The sequence below is a fragment of the Molothrus aeneus genome, chromosome 9 (genome assembly GCF_037042795.1).
Source record: "Molothrus aeneus isolate 106 chromosome 9, BPBGC_Maene_1.0, whole genome shotgun sequence".
Classification (NCBI taxonomy): Eukaryota; Metazoa; Chordata; class Aves; order Passeriformes; family Icteridae; genus Molothrus; species Molothrus aeneus.
This window is the reverse complement of record NC_089654.1, coordinates 1,918,189-1,935,000: the sequence shown is the minus strand read 5'-3', so window position 1 is coordinate 1,935,000 and position 16,812 is coordinate 1,918,189. Positions and strand designations below refer to the sequence as shown.

The window sequence follows — 16,812 nt, the reverse complement described above, 5'->3', positions numbered from 1 at the left end:
GCTTCCTGACTGTGCTCTGCACTCTCATGTCCATCCCTTTAGACTTCACCTCGCACCTTTCCTCTTGCCAGCACATTCCAAGTGCTGCCCTCCCTCCTGATCCTCCAAATTCTCCCACAGGAACAACTTTTCAGAGCAAACTTTGGAACTTGGAACCTCCTCATTATTCCCCAGCTGATCCTTGTGCCACTGGCACCCAAAGCACGGATTCTGATCCATGGGGACAGAGAAGGAGAATGGGTTTGTTGGTGATGTTCTCCATCCCCCTCACCCAGCTGATGGAGCTGCAGGCTCGGGGCCCAGCTCACCTTGCAGATCTGAACTGCATATCTGAGCAGCTGCTTGAGATTGATCTTGTTCTTGTTCCGTGGGAGATACTCCTTCAGGCTCCCAGAGGGAAGGAATTCCATGATGAGTTTAATCCCACTTCCTCCTAAAAAACAGCATGTCTGGTTTGCAGACCCTTCTCAACAGCTTTGGTACAAGCCCAGAGCACCAGCAGCATTTTAAACATCCCATGGCTCATTCCCATCATCCATCCCTGAGCCAATGCACAGGAAAACCTGCTCCAGGCAGGACATTTATAAATTCTAAAGGAAAACCCATACACTTTTTCATTTTCTGCAAGATTTACCATCTTCTGTGCAAATCCCCTTGTATTTGACAATGTTGTCATGATAAAGATTCCTCAGGATTTCAATTTCCTTCTTGAGGTCAGCAATGTGATTCCCTCCACTCTCTGGCTTCAGGGATTTCACTGCCACCTGCTCCCCGGTGTTGTCACCTTCTGGGTCATATCTGCACAGCTCCACCTTGCCAAAGTGGCCCTGGGAGGGAGAGAAAGGAGCATCCTTGAGGACAATGCTCAGACAGTGACAGCCAGGCACTGATTTGGGTTCATGTGGCTGTGGGGACAGCCAGGCACTGATTTGGGTTCATGTGGCTGTGGGGACAGCCAGGAGCACTGGCTGTGTTCTGGGGGTGACATTGCTCTTACCTCCCCCAAATCCCGGATCCTTTTCAGGAACCTCTTCTCAAAGAGGGTGGGATCCACCTCGGTGACAGGTTTCTTCTCTGAGACAATATCAGGATCTGGGGGGGAAAACACCCCAGGTCAGGCTCCTGCCTGGTCTGACACTCCAAGGCATTCTTGCTCTATTCCCTCTCCCATCTTTCCCTCCTTAGATCCCAGCTGCTTTCTGACAGGGAGTTCTCCATCCCTTTGTGCCAGTCTGGATCTGCTTCCACACCCACACCCGGATTTCTCTGGGTGAGTTTCCAACCCTGGAGCAGCTGCTCAGCTCCCAGGAGGTTGGAAGGAGATGCTCTCCAGGTCCCTCCCAGCCCAGGATTCCATGATCCCTCCCTCAGTATCCCAGGCCTTACTCTGCTCCTCCAGTTTGTTGATGTCCCTCATGATGGCCCTGAAGAAGGGTCTCTGGTGGGGGTCATAGTTCATGCACTGCTTCATCAGGTCTGCCAGCTCCTTGCAGGACGGCGTGGCCAGCACAAAGTGGCCCTCGTAGAACCTCTCCTTCTGTGGGAGCAAACAGACATTCCAGCAATTTCAACTTCCACAGCCCCCAGTTCTGAGCTGGGCACTGCCTGGGCTCGAGGATCTCTGAGGTCTTTTCTAACCTGAGCAGTTCTGTGATTCTACATCAGAGGATGTGACCATGAAATCCTTATTTCAGTGTGAGCTTTGCCAAGGAAATCCCCCTGTTCAGCTGGAACTTGGATCTTTAGGGAATTCCTCTTGTGCTGAGTCTGGAGCTACCACTTAACACCCATGAAGTGTTCAAAAGGTGCTGAATTCACTTTCAAGAATCATTTCCTGCCAGGTTTTCCCAGTTATTTATGCACCAGGAAATGTTTGCCAAGGACACCCTGGGTGCTCCTCAGCCCTGGGAGGTCCCAGCTCCAGGCCAGGTGAGACAAGGCTGGGATGAGCATTCCAGGGGTTAGAAAAGCCTGGGAGAACTGGGATTGCCCAGTCTGGAGAGGAGAAGGCTCCAGGGAGAACTCAGAGCCCTTTCCAGGGCTTAAAGGGCTCCAGAAGAGCTGAGAGCACCTGGGGACAAGGCCTGGAGGGACAGGACAAGGGGGAAAACTGAAGGGCCCAAGAGGATGGAGCCAAGTTTGTGTAACAGCTTTACCTCTGCTAAGGTCTTGTCTTTCAGTGGAGTTTCTCCATTGTAGCAGATTTCCCACAGGGTTGTACCAAAGCTCCACTTGTCTGCAGCAATGCTGAGGTTCTTGGAATCTTCAACACACTCAGGTGCAATCCAGGGGATCCGCTCGACGCGCTCTGGGGCGAAACACATCAGGGGTGAATATCACAGGGTGGAAAACGGAATTATTCTTGTCTGAAATAAACTGGAGCTGCAGAATTTGTCCTGTTTCTTGATTTTTAAATTCCTGTTTTCAGAAGGATTTCACAGGCTTGTGCCTGGAGCCATCCACAAACAGATTCCTTCTGTCTCATCTCACTGGACACAACATTTTGTAAGAGAAATGAATGCTCTGAACAGCCACTGAGTATGTGCAGATCCATGGAAGATGATTCCTGCTACACACAAATGCAGTGTGTTTGTCTGAAAGCTGATCACTCATTGCAGCTGATCACCACTGCAGAGCCAGCTCTGGCTGCTATAAATGCATTTCTGGCCATACCTTGCCTGGAGAGCACCGTGATGGGGATTCCTGGGTCACTCAGCTTTATGAAGGGCCCATACTCGGTATCAATGCCCTCTCTGGCCAGCAGGATGTTCTTGGTGCACACATTGCCATGCACCAAATCCTTGTCCTCCTACACAAAGGCAGGGAAAGAACAGTGAGAGAGATGTGAGTGCTCCAGGATATCCACACCACAGGGGATCTCTAAAGTGCTCCAAGCTGAAATCCAAAATTATAACAGGGAAGAAATTGGAGCTCTGCAAGTGCTCCAGGATATCCACACCACAGGGGATCTCTAAAGTGCTCCAAGCTGAAATCCAAAATTACACCTGGGAAGAAACTGGAGGAAGAGAAGGAAAGGAGGAGCAGGGAGTGTTCCCACTCCAGCACTTTTCCTGATGGAGAAATGTATTCCCAGCTAGGCCCCAGTGTCTCTTACCAGGTAGCTCAGGGCACTTGCAAGTTGTTTGGCCACTTTGAATTTCCATGGGGTTGTGAGAACTTCACTTTTCTTATGCATGAACAGATCCAGAGGCCCACATTCAACAAACTCTTCCACCATGATATCTACAGAGGCAGGTGCAGAAAGTCAGTGCAGCAATGAATTGTTTGGAGTCACTGAATTTGTGTTCCCACCTCCCAGCCCAGATGGTTGGAAAATGTTTTTATTTCGCCTTGCCTAAGGTTTATTTCAATGCTCAGAGTCCAGATTAAAAGGCTGAGGGGTTTTGTGTGGCAAATGAACATTAAACCTGGAACCAGGCATTCCAAAGGTGGAATTTTAATGCACAGAACAGCTCTGAAAAATCAACACCAGGCTGCCCCGTGCTCTGGTACCAAAATTCCTTCAGCATGGCCCTGTTTAACACCCACATGTAACTCAAATTCCTTTCCTGAGTCTGGAAGAGCTCAGGCTGGGGCATTAACCTGTTTGTCTTTTAATTTTCTAAAGCTTTGCTCTCCTTCTGGTGCCCACCCCACAACATTAGGACTGTCTTGGCTTAAGAAGTCACATAAAGGTGTATTGTATGCACTTAGGTTTTTTATATGCATATTTATATTTTACATGCAAAAACATAAAAATGTACACATAGAAACGTATACATATAAATGTGTACATGCTTTATATGTATCAATATTACAAATATACATTTATTTCATACAAATGAATGTATATTTGTAATAAATGTAATAAATTTAATTGTGCAAATTTCACGGGGTGGTGTGTATCCACACTGCCCCTGCCTCTGGCACTCCAGCCTTAGGGAAGGCTCAAACACAGAGCTGGAAAGGGAAATTTCCTGGGAGAAAGAAAGGCCTTTCCAGCTGCTTTGCTGTCCCAGCTCCACTCTGGGAAGCTCCAGAGGCAGCAGCTGCCAGCCATGTCCCTGTCCCTGTGTCCCTCCCAGGTGCCATTCCCTGTCCCCATGTCCCTGGCAGTGCCATTCCCTGTCCCCATGTCCCTGGCAGGTGCCATTCCTGTCCCTGGCAGTGCCATCCCCTGTCCCCATGTCCCTGGCAGTGCCATCCCCTGTCCCCATGTCCCTGGCAGGTCTGTCACTCACTCTCCAGGTCGCGGACGCAGACGCCGTGCAGGAGCACGATGTGTTTGTGGGACACCTGTCTCATCATGCTGGCTGTCTCAAAGAACGCCTGGGGAAAGGGCAGAAACAGCTCCAGCTGCTGCTCCTGAGCAGCCTCCTGGAGCCCAACCCAGCCTGAACACCAGGGACAGCAGCACAAACAGCCCTGGGCTCAGGCACACACAGGAACAGCAGCACAAACACCTGTGGGGTCAGGCACACACAGGAACAGCAGCACAAACACCTGTGGGGTCAGGAACACAGGAACAGCAGCACAAACACCCTGGGCTCAGGAACAGCAGCACAAACACCTGTGGGGTCAGGCACACACAGGAACAGCAGCACAAACAGCCCTGGGTCAGGCACACACAGGAACAGCAGCACAAACACCCTGGGCTCAGGAACAGCAGCACAAACACCCTTGGGGTCAGGCACACACAGGAACAGCAGCACCAACACCCGTGGGGTCAGGCACACACAGGAACAGCAGCACAAATAGCCCTGGGCTCAGGAACAGCAGCACCAACAGCCCTGGGCTCAGGCACACACAGGAACAGCAGCACAAACACCTGTGGGCTCAGGCACACACAGGAACAGCAGCACCAACACCCTTGGGGTCAGGCACACACAGGAACAGCAGCACCAACAGCCCTGGGCTCAGGCACACACAGGAACAGCAGCACAAACACCCTTGGGGTCAGGCACACACAGGAACAGCAGCACCAACACCTGTGGGGTCAGGAACACAGGAACAGCAGCACAAACACCCTTGGGGTCAGGCACACACAGGAACAGCAGCACCAACAGCCTTGGGGTCAGGCACACACAGGAACAGCAGCACAAACACCCTTGGGGTCAGGCACACCAAGGGCAGCAGGGCAGGGATGTGCCCAGGGCTGAGCTGCACCTTCAGCCCTTCCCCATTCCCTGCACTTTCCCAAAAGTCATCCATGCAGCTGAGCTTTAGTTCTATCTAGACAAGGTGTCTGACAACAAACCTAGGTGTTTTCTATATCAAAATAATATTTAAGTCACTTTAGCTTAATAATTTAACTGTATTAATATAATAACCGAATTTGTTTTTAAAAAGAACTAAGAGAATTGTTATTTAGACATAATTTTCCAGTTCTCTACTAATTTAAAATTTAAAATTTATCAAGTACTGCAGACTCTAAGATAACATACGATGCTTTAATACTTGATAATTATCTAATTTCACATGTGTTATCGATTATGTGTATTATCTAATTAATTCCTAATTACTATTATATTCTTCTTTATTAATAATTATGTTATTAATATAATAACATATATTATTTTACTCTGATATTTCTTTATACTTGTAACTAAAAATGTCAGTAGTAACATTTATATGTTAGTAATATGTTATGTTAATAATATTTACAACATTTATGCTAGTAATAACATTTATGTCATTATCTTGCATATCTCTATATAATTTTATAAAACAAAATTAATCAGTATTTTATTTCTTATATTAAAGAAAAGATAGATAAAAGAAAAAACTTGCCAAGGAGATGTCTCTGTGGCTGGGGTCCAGGACTTTGAGCAGGACTCTGATCTCCCTCTCGTTCTGATACCCCTCGTTCTCATCATCCTTGAGGCTGAGCATCCCTGAGTAAATCTGGGTCCTGGTGCCTCTCCCCAGGTGCTCTCCCTGAGACACAGCAGCAGGGGTTTGTCAGGCAGGGAGCAAACAAGATTTACACAAATATTTACTGGAATCTGCACTTCTTTCTGTCTGATCTGGTTACAGACTGAAATTGTTCCTGGGAGAACCCAAAGCCAGGGAGCTGCTTTTGCTTCAGTGAGCTCAGTGCCTTGTGCAGGCTGAGCTGGAGCAGAGGCTGGGCAGAGCTCCAGAATAAAGCAGGGATTCATTCCAAGCATCTCCTCCATGGATCCACCTTGGGCAGCACCAGAGCCCAGCCAGGGCTGCACCCAAGATGAACCAAATGGCCCCAAAATGCACGGCCGGGCACGGGCTCTGTCCCTGGGATCAGTTCTGCTCCATTTGCACCTTGCAGTTCATTGTCCCATTCCAGCTTTAGCCCCTGCAGTCCCACCCTGCTTGTTTTTCTCTCTCCAGCCCACGGGGTTTGTGCTCTGGGGCTGAGATTTGGATCATTTGTCCTTGGTGCCCAGCTGGAGCAGGAATTGTTTTGTCTCCCTGCTCTGTGCACAGAGCTCAGCATCCCCTGATGTGAGCCCAGACCCACACACTAAAGCAGCACAGAATGGGAAAATAGAAAAGCCAAAACCTGAGGCATCAGGCTCTGAGCATCCTCCCCATGTGAATTCCTTGGATATTAGACCTCCACATCACCCAACAGGTTCCCTGGGATTGAGCATTCCCAGACTAAACAAAAGAATAAACAACAGCTGGGGCTCTTATTCACAAAGTGCTGCTGAGGTGATCTTTAATGTGTTTCCAAAAGTCAGAGGAAGTAATATTTCACTGCAAGGCTTTGTTTGGGGAAGCAATTTCCTCCAAAATAACATCCTGCCTCGGGATATTTTTGCAGGATGCTGACTGCAAACACCAGCCCAAACCCAATCTCTGTCTGCAATGATGCAAATAAAAAACACCCAATACCTTTTTATTCCACAGAAGAGTCCAAGGGCATGAATTAAGAGCTCTTTTGGCAATGTTAAATCTGATTTAAGTGTATTCAAGGCCCTGTGTGTTTGTTGAGGCTCATTCAGGTGACCTGAATAAATAACTACAAGCAAGGGGAAATTTGAAAATTTGGGGAGGATTAGACACAGAATTCTGACTGCTCAGAGCTTTTGAATACTTCACCTTTTTTACTGTAGAATATTGTCTCAAACCTCTGTTTCTCTGATAAGTCAGGCTTTAAAAAATACACCCACAACAAACCAGCTCTTAAGACTCCCAAGAAATGACCTTAAAACCCCTGTTTTCCATTAGAATATCTAAATATCAATTTCATTTCCAGTGAAAGGCACCACTCCTGAGCTCTTCTTTGTCCACACAAAGCCATACAAGCAGCAGGATTCTGCCAGCAGAGGCTTAAACCCAAATAAATCAATGCCAATAAATAAAGCTCCAGCTGCAGTTTGCTGGGGGGAGCTGGGAGTGGCAGAGTGGCAGGGCTGGTTTGGTGTCCCCTGCAGGGCTCAGGGACAGCCACACTCCTGGCTGCCAGGGCACCTCAGCACCTGGGGGGTTTTGAATGAATTAGAGATGGCACCTCTGAGCTCCTTCAGGTGATGGGATTTATCTTTCTTATCTTCTGCACAGGCAGGAAGGGTGAGCTGGGCTCACATCTTCACTGCACGGCTCAGAGGGTCACAAGGCCTCCAGTCACAATCCTTTTAAGGGTTTATTAACCAATAAAACAATGCCAACAAGGATATTTATTTATGCTTTTGACCCAATCCTTACATATTTTGTCTTATGGACTCATGCTACAGTGTAAGCTCTTTTAGCCAATCATGTTCTGGCACACAAACCCACAGTGCTACATTCTAAACTCCTTGTTCACCTTTGTAACTGCTTTTATTTTTTCTATCTCTTAAACTCTAAAACTCTAAACTTTCCTCCACTTAGTTTAACGTGTCCCTTCTTTAAAAATACACATTTATTTCATAAATCCACATTCTCACTCCTGGCACCTCCGTTTGGGAGCCTTTCCCAAGGTCTCAGATCAAACCCTGGGTTGAATTCCAAGCTTTAGATGACAGCCCCAGGCTCTGGGGGCTCCCTCATGTCCCCCCAGGCTCCCACCTGCACGATCTCCTCCTTGCGGATGCGGTGGAAGCTCAGCTGCCCCATGGGATACACTGGCTGCCACTCCTGGGCCTTCTTGGTGGCCACCAGCAGGTTGGAGATTTCTGCAAGGCAGGGGCAGAAAATATCCTTAAAGCTTTCCAGAGAAACTGCATTACCCCTTCCCAGTACCAGCATGGATGGAAATGCATTAAAATCCCCCAAAAAAAGGGGAAGGAAAAATAAACTTGGGCTTGATTTCTGCTCCTGATTCAACAGAGAAATCATTAAAGCACAGTTTCATGTTTGTATTTTAAATACAGAGTTATTATCAGCCAGATCAGGGTGATTTTGAACAACTGAACAGACTTTTCTGCACAAAGACTGAAAGAGAAAATAGCTGTGCTGTACATGGGATAAAATGGAACAAAACATCCCCTATCCCCTCCTGCAGCAGGGCCATCCCCTCTCCAGTGTGCAAGGGGGAGCCTCATTTCCTCTTCACCTCCTTCCAAACTCCCTCTACTCTGGGAAGCACCAGCAGTGCTCCCAGGGCACTGGAATTCAGCTGGGGAATGGGGAATGAGCAGAAGGAGCAGACTCAAAAATCCACTTCCCACTGCTGCAGGGCAGATCCAGGTTCTTCACATGAATTCTGCCCTCCTGGTATTATTTACTGGGATTGGGATGTGTGGGGGCATCTGGGCTTCCTCCTGCTGGGAGCAGAACCTGGCACTGGGGCTAAATCATCTTCTGGAATTCTGGAGTCACCAGGAATCACCACATCCTGTTTCAGCCCTGCATCCCCTGCACTTCTTTGTGAATATCTGATGAAATATTCCAAAAGAAGGAAAAACCCACCAGGGAAGGGACAGAGCAGGGAGCACGCACTGAATCCTGCTGCAACTAAAGCCAGGGAGAAGCTGAAGTGGGCAATCAACTCCCTGCTCCTTTTTATTTCGTTTTATCCCAAATCCAGCCATCAAAATGAAACCAAAATATCAGAAGTGCAAGGTGCCCCTGCTCCAGAGCATGCCCCACGCTCTTGGTGCAGTGAGAGCAGCTCAGGGGCTCTCCCAAAGGCTCAGAGCAGCAGGTGATTGATGTGGCTCAGTTACTGCCCTGCTCTAACAGGAAACCATTATCAGCTCAGCACAATCACCCCACTGTGCTTCCTCTCACACCAAGCCCAGCTGCAAGGCCCTCAGAGTTCATAGCAGACAGCTCCAGAGAGTGCTGGCAGCACCCAACAACGAGCCCATTGTCCCTCAGATGGCACCTCACAGATGATTTCCTGCCACCAGGCTCTTCAGGACATCAGTTTTGGGACCAAAACCCTTCCCTGCTGCCTGGTGCAGATGAGTTATTAAACAGCAGCTCACAGTGAGAGCAAACCAGGAGATCCCAACCCTCTTTTCCTCTCCTCACTCAAACTTGCCCATGGCATCTGACAAAACTCCTCCCCAGAGAAGGAAAAATCTTTAAACCTCTTTTTTTTTTTTTTTTTTTAAGAGCTTTACACCAGGATACAGCACTAAAAATACATTAAAAGAGTCTGGAGTTTGTTCCCTTGCAACAAGAAAACCCTGCCAGGCCAGGCTACCTCTGGGTCTGGGCTGGCAGCACCTCTTGAGGGTGAAGCTGATGTTGTCTGTCCGCAGGATTTGTCCCTTCAGGTGATCCATGAGGTCCTTCAGGGATGCAAAGGATTTGTTGGAGCCATGGAGGAAGTACCCCCCTTTCTTCACCTCGATCTGGAAGTTCTTGTAGGGGCCTGAGTTATTCACCACCTGGGGGTGGAGGGAAAAGAAAGGAAATGGGATCACTGGAGTGAAGGAATTGTTTGTAAAGCCATCAAAGCTTCCCAAAACCTTGGCATCACTGCAGCTCATCCCCTGCTCCTATGTCAAGGTCCTCTAATCAAACTTTAACAGAGCAGAAAAAACCCCAAAATTCCTGCAATTTTCACTCCCAGGAAGGCTCAAAGAAAAGAGCAACAACATAAAGATGCAATCAAAGCACAAATTATGGCTTTTTGTTGTTTGTTTGCAGAGTCTGAGGTTATGCAGAAGTGCTGCCTCTTCTGGAGGAATTTTCTCTTTGTTTGGTCAAGAATTGCAGAATCTGGAGCAGGGTTTCAAAATCCCAATTTAAAAATAGCAGAACTCCCTCTCCCACCCCAGACTGCTCAATCCCAGGCTGGTGTTGAGATCCTCCAGGTTCCACTGGGCAAGGGCTGAACTCCTGAACTTCCCCATCCCAAGAGCTCTCAGGGTCTCCCCTCTGCAGCTTTGGGTCACCTCCCCCTTCCCTCTTTTCCAAGACAAAATTCCTTTCTTGTTTTACCGTTAAAAGAGAGAGCTGATCATCTTTCTTTTTTAAATATCTACAGGAGATACACCCAGTATCAAATATCCCTTCCTGACTCACCACTGATTCCATGACCATTTTTTCCTAAGAGAAGGATTTATTTTGTTATTATTTATTATTTGTTATCCATTATTTACTACTTTGTTTATTACGTATTATTTAATTCATTATTTATTATTATTCTTGTGTGAACACAATAAATACCCTCCCAAACCACCAAGCCAGCTGCAGGCATCCAGCTGAGGCTGCTGTGGGAATGAAATCCATCAAGGGAATTAAAGCCATGCCCAGAAAGGCTCCAGGGAAGCTGAACCATGCTCAAGGCAAGGTGAAGTGACAAATTCCCCATGTGATGAGCTTGAAATGCTTCATTTTTATCACATCCCTGCACAGTGTGATTGGGAGGAATGGAGCTGTTGTGGATTTAATTAATCCCATTTGGAGAGACAGCACAAAGGGCTGGGGGAGAAAAAGCCAATTCCCTTCCCAGAGCTGAGGGCGAGTGCCCTGAGGACAAAGCCCATCCCCAGGGGCTGCAGGGAGCAGATGGCAGCTGCCTGTACCTCTGAGCCTTCCAGACAGGTGACAGTCATCAGGATGTGGTTGAAGTTGGTGCAGCTCCACCTCAGCACGTACATGCCCACCTCGTTGCCCTCCTGCCTCAGCTTGTTGATGGCATATTCCGTGCTGGAAGGGATTGGAGAGTGAGGAAAAGCAGCAGGGCAGCAGCCAAAAATCTGCTTTTGGGGTGGGACAGGAGAGCAAACCTCTGCTTGGGGGGTAACAGCAGCTTAGAAATATTTATATTGTTGTGAAAGTGGGATTTAAGGGTGCATGGCTCACACTGGGCTGCACAGAGCAAGGGAGGAAGGATTTAATAAAGTGAATTGTGCATCCAGCACTGTGCAGATGAACTCCTGGATTTCTCGGTTTGCAGCTTAAATAAAGGGAATAAAGGGAATAAAGTGCATAAAGGGAATAAAGGGAATAAAGGGAAATAAAGGGAATAATAAATAAATAACAATAAAGGGAATAATAACAAAATAAAAATAATAAATTAAAATAAATAAAATAATTAATAAGAATCAAAATTTTCTCAATAAAGGGGAAAGCCACAAAGGTGGGTGGAGGGAAGGGAATTCCTTTAGGTGCTTAAAAACCCCAGGCTTTGTTCATCCAAGTGTCTCTTTGTGAAGAGACACTTCCACTCTCTACCTAAAATATTCCCATGTGTCCATGGAAAAAACTCTTGGAACACTCCTTTAGTGCAGAAACACTGAGTTTATAGACGAGTAAGGAGAAAAACACTGATTTTTTTCCTTTAACAAAATGAAGTTTTGGTAACCACCACCCACCCAAACCCCACATTCACTGTGAGAGGAATTATCAAAATTAAACCCCTGAAAATGCAGCAGGGACTGAGCAGATGGATCCATAAACCCCAAAATGCAGAAAGGACTGAGCAGATGGGTCCACAAACCCCAAAATGCAGAAAGGACTGACCAGATGGGCCCAAAAACCCCAAAATGCACAAGGGACTGACCAGATGGGCCCAAAAACCCCAAAATGCAGAAGAGACTGACCAGATGGATCCACAAACCCCAAAATGCAGGAGGGACTGACCAGATGGGCCCAAAAACCCCAAAATGCACAAGGGACTGAGCAGATGGGTCCACAAACCCCAAAATGCAGCAGGGACTGACCAGATGGGCCCAAAATGCAGGAGGGACTGACCAGATGGACCCATAAATCCCAAAATGCAGCAGGGACTGAGCAGATGGGCCCATAACCCCAAAATGCAGCAGGGACTGACCAGATGGGCCCATAACCCCAAATGCAGAAGGACTGAGCAGATGGGCCCATAACCCCAAAATGCAGCAGGGACTGACCAGATGGGCTCATAACCCCAAAATGCAGAGGGACTGACCAGATGGGCCCAAAATGCAGCAGGGACTGAGCAGATGGGCCCATAACCCCAAAATGCACAAGGGACTGACCAGATGGGCCCATAACCCCAAAATGCAGCAGGGACTGAGCAGATGGGCCCATAACCCCAAAATGCAGCAGGGACTGAGCAGATGGGCCCATAACCCAAAATGCAGCCGGGACTGAGCAGATGGGCCCATAACCCCAAAATGCAAAAGGACTGTCCAGATGGGCCCATAACCCCAAAATGCAGGAGGGACTGAGCAGATGGGCCCATAACCCAAAATGCAGCCGGGACTGAGCAGATGGGCCCATAACCCCAAAATGCAGCAGGGACTGACCAGGTGGGCCCAAAATGCAGCAGGGACTGAGCAGATGGGGCCATAACCCCAAAATGCAGCCGGGACTGAGCAGATGGGCCCATAACCCCAAAATGCAAAAGGACTGAGCAGATGGGCCCATAACCCAAAATGCAGCAGGGACTGAGCAGATGGGCCCATAACCCCAAAATGCACAAGGGACTGAGCAGATGGGCCCATAACCCCAAAATGCAGAAGGACTGACCAGATGGGCCCATAACCCCAAAATGCAGAGGGACTGTCCAGATGGGCCCATAACCCCAAATGCAGAGGGACTGACCAGATGGGGCCGTGGCAGCCGTTGCTGATGTTGTGCTGGATGAGGGGAGGAGCCACGTCCGTGCACAGGTAGTGGTGGGCGTCCGCGGTCAGCCTGAAGTAGCCGTCGACCAGCGAGGTGAAGGACAGCGCCTCGGCGTGCGAGCCCAGCCGCAGCTCCTGCCAGCACAGCACAGCACAGCACAGCTTGTGAGGCTCAAAAACATCTCAAAGATTTCTCCCTAAACCTTGGGGACGGGTAGGACCAGCTCATCCCCTGCTCTGAAGTGAAGGTTCTCTAATCGAATGGCAGCAAAGCAGAAAAGAGCCTAAAATTCCTGGAATTTTCACTGCCGGGAAGGCTCAAAGAGAAGAGCATACATGAGATGCAATAAGACCAACATAAAGATGCAATCACCCAATAAAAAAAGGATTTTAAAAAAAATGTTAAAAGATTTTATTTTATTATCAGTCTCGTTGAAGGGTGAGACATAAGAGATGTAAAACTCTACAACATTCTATCAGAATCCATTTCCTGGTTACAACACCTTATAAATGTTCTTTTAAATTAACTTTTGCCACATAATGCTGCTAATACTTCTAACACCAATCACCAATATTATTACCTATATTTTACCTATACTTTTACCTATATTTCACACAAATCACCTACATTTTTACCTATATTTTTACCTACATTTAACACCAATCACCTATATTTTTACCTATATTTTTACCTATATTTTACCTATATTTCACAGCAATCACCTATATTTTGCCTATATTTTTACCTGCATTTAACACCAATCACGTATATTTTTACCAATATTTACCTATATTTAACACCAATCACCTATATTTTAACCTATATTTTAACCTATTTTTAACACCAATCACCTATATTTTTACCAACATTTTACCTATACTTTTATCTATATTTCACACCAATCACCTATATTTTTACCAATCTTTTACCTATATTGAACAGAAATCCCCTATATTTTACCTATATTTTTACCTATATTTAATACCAATGACCTATTTTTTTTCCCCACATTGTCCTACTACAATGCATCTTTCACAGCTCTAATTCTCTAAAATATCTGGGTTTTTTTGCAAGGCCATCTTTTGAAACTTGTTGAAATTTGTTTCTAGTTCAATCTCTCTCAACAATGTCATCTTTATTCCATGGCATTCCTAATCAGCTCACTTTATCTCATAGTTTGCACACAGATGTACAAAACTGTGGGAGCTTTCTGTCAGGTTTTGAAATCCTTTAAAATTCATTTTCCACATCTCCCCCTCTTTTTTTGGTCTGTAAAAACTTCTTGGATGGTCTCATTTATCATTGGCTGCACACAGTGAAGTGCACAAGGCACTATTACTGATACAGTATATTAGTAATGCACTATATTATAAAATATTGGTGTTGGAATGCTGGAACACCCCTGAAATGCAGGGATTAATGAGGAATATCCTTCAGCCACTTCTGGCTACAGGATGTTGGGATTTAGTGGCCATTCCCTGCCCTCCCTGTCACAAATTCTGGAATTCCTCATGGGATTTGTGAGGAAAATTCTGTGCCAGTGTGGACACAGCTGCACTTTGTGGGTTTTTTTGCTGTGCCCAGTGCCAAAGCCAGCACATTTGGTGTTATTTACACTCAATATGTCCCTTAATTGTCACCTTGTGCCCAACCCCAGCCTGGCTCCCCATGGAAGGGAAAGGATCCAGCAGGGAATTAAGTGATCCACCAGGGAATTAAATGATCCAGTAGGGAATTAATTAAATGATCTACTGGGGAACTAAATGATCCAGCAGGGAATTAAATGATCCAGCAGGGAATGAAGTGACCCAGCAGGGAATTAAATGATCCAGCAGGGAATTAAATGATCCAGCAGGGAATTAATTACATGATCCAGCAGGGAATTAATTAAATGATCTACTGGGGAATTCAATGATCCACCAGGGAATTAAATGACCCAGCAGGGAATTAAATGATCCAGCAGGGAATTAATTAAATGGTCTACTGGGGAATTCAATGATCCACCAGGGAATTAAGTTACCCAGCAGGGAATTAAATGATCCAGCAGGGAATTAATTAAATGATCCAGCAGGGAATTAATTAAATGATCTACTGGGGAATTCAATGACCCAGCAGGGAATGAAGTGACCCAGCAGGGACTCAAGCCCAGGCTCCAGGGAAGCCCAAGCTGAGGTGAAGGGACAAACCCCGAGTGAGGGTTTGAAATGCTCCTCTCAGCCCCTCCTGCCCATGCTCACCATCCTCTTGTTGTCCTGCTTGTTGATGCTGACTGTGGCCTCCTTGATGACGATGTGGGTGATCTCAGGGAAGTAGGAGAAGCTGTTCCACGTCTCCCGGAGTTTGTGCTTCTCCTCCTCCTTTTTGGTTTTGCCATCGGATTTTTTCTTCTTCTCTTTCTCTGTCTGGACAGGCTGCAAATGTATTTGGGATAAAAGCTGTGATTAAAACATGTTTAGCACTGTGGTTTTGCTCTAAACCAAGAATCCATGCTAGAATAGCAATATAAGTTAATTATTTATCAGTTAGAATTATAGACAATAATTAATATATACTTAACAAAATTAATCTAAATTATAGAATAATAATGTAAAATACATAAGATAATGTATTGCAATACAGTTACTCTAAACCAAAAATTCATTCTAGATAGTAACATCAATTCATTATTTATTAGTTAGAATTACAGAATATAAGTATTATATAAATTAAAAAATGAATGAATAGCATAATATAAATTAATTATTAATTAGACTATAATTATAATTTTAATTATAATATTAATGTAGATTCTATATTAATAATATAGTATATAGAATACAATGTATTCTAATACATAGAATAAATCCATTTAATTCTGGGATGTTTTTCCCAGGGTCTTTCATTTTCCTGGTAAAAGGGCTGCCCACAGAGGCTGTCCAGTGTCCAGTCTTGGATGAAAGTCCTGAGCCTGGTCTGCTCTTCAAACCAAGCCTCAAAAGGGGATTTGGCTGGAACTCCCTGAGCTCCTTCCAACCTGGATGATCCTGTAATCCTATAAAAGCCCCTCCAACACAAAGCTGTGTCTGAAGCCCACAGCCACCTTTCAGCAGCTGTTCTGTCCCAAAATCCCCTTGAATTCCCATTTCTCAAGGCTACTCACACTTGGCTTGAGCCTCCACTGGATGCCGTTGTTCCCTGTCACCATCACTTCGTACTTCTCGTTGTCTCCACAATTGAATTTATTCACCTCATTCTCAGCAGAAATCAGCAGGAACGAGGTCTCAAAGATCTCTGCCCCATAATATTTGGTCAGGACCTCCATGGTGGATAAATATTTCACCTTCAGGTCCCGAGGGGAGACGCTGTTGTTGCAGATGGTTTTGTTGTTGAACTCCTTGAGGAAATGCTTGAAAACGTTATTGATCCGAATCCTGGTCAAGAAATTCCTCTGCCTGATGGTCCTGTTCAGAGTCTCAGGGATATAATGCTTGTAACTGGGAGGAGAAGCAAGGGATTAAATCAAATTAAATTAAATTAAATTAAATTGAATGAAATTCCTCCTGGGAGAGCAGCAGAGCCAGCAGGGACAGAGGATGGATCCCAGCTCACCTGATGTCCTTGGGAAGCTCTGGCAGCTTCACGTTTTTCTTGATGGCATCGTGGGAGATGGCCAGGACAGCCATGCCCAGACACTCATTCTCTATCTCATGGACCTCCTGGTCGTTTTTGGGGTCTCGGATGGGTGCCAGGCCCTTCACTAGGTCATACTGGCCCTTAACAGAACAAAAAACCCCAAATTACCCAGTTGGTCTTTCCCAGAGTTTGTCCCTGAGCCAGGAATTCATCCCAGGATCCTTGGGC

At 46.2% G+C, this 16,812-nt stretch overlaps 1 protein-coding gene across 1 annotated transcript in view; it reads right to left on the bottom strand.

Annotated features, from left to right (window-relative positions):
* Positions 1 to 16,812, bottom strand: part of JAK1 (Janus kinase 1) — a 55,170-nt gene that overhangs the window by 5,266 nt on the left and 33,092 nt on the right. Inside the window, exons 6-21 of the mRNA XM_066555538.1 lie at positions 16,561 to 16,724; positions 16,112 to 16,445; positions 15,210 to 15,383; positions 12,949 to 13,106; positions 10,947 to 11,070; positions 9,617 to 9,803; positions 8,032 to 8,138; positions 5,791 to 5,937; positions 4,242 to 4,329; positions 3,116 to 3,243; positions 2,674 to 2,809; positions 2,157 to 2,308; positions 1,387 to 1,537; positions 998 to 1,092; positions 635 to 827; positions 309 to 433 (exon numbers count right to left, since the gene is read on the bottom strand). Of these exons, the coding sequence (XP_066411635.1) occupies positions 309 to 433; positions 635 to 827; positions 998 to 1,092; positions 1,387 to 1,537; positions 2,157 to 2,308; positions 2,674 to 2,809; positions 3,116 to 3,243; positions 4,242 to 4,329; positions 5,791 to 5,937; positions 8,032 to 8,138; positions 9,617 to 9,803; positions 10,947 to 11,070; positions 12,949 to 13,106; positions 15,210 to 15,383; positions 16,112 to 16,445; positions 16,561 to 16,724 (2,463 nt within the window). The remainder of the gene's footprint in view (positions 1 to 308; positions 434 to 634; positions 828 to 997; positions 1,093 to 1,386; positions 1,538 to 2,156; positions 2,309 to 2,673; positions 2,810 to 3,115; positions 3,244 to 4,241; positions 4,330 to 5,790; positions 5,938 to 8,031; positions 8,139 to 9,616; positions 9,804 to 10,946; positions 11,071 to 12,948; positions 13,107 to 15,209; positions 15,384 to 16,111; positions 16,446 to 16,560; positions 16,725 to 16,812) is intronic.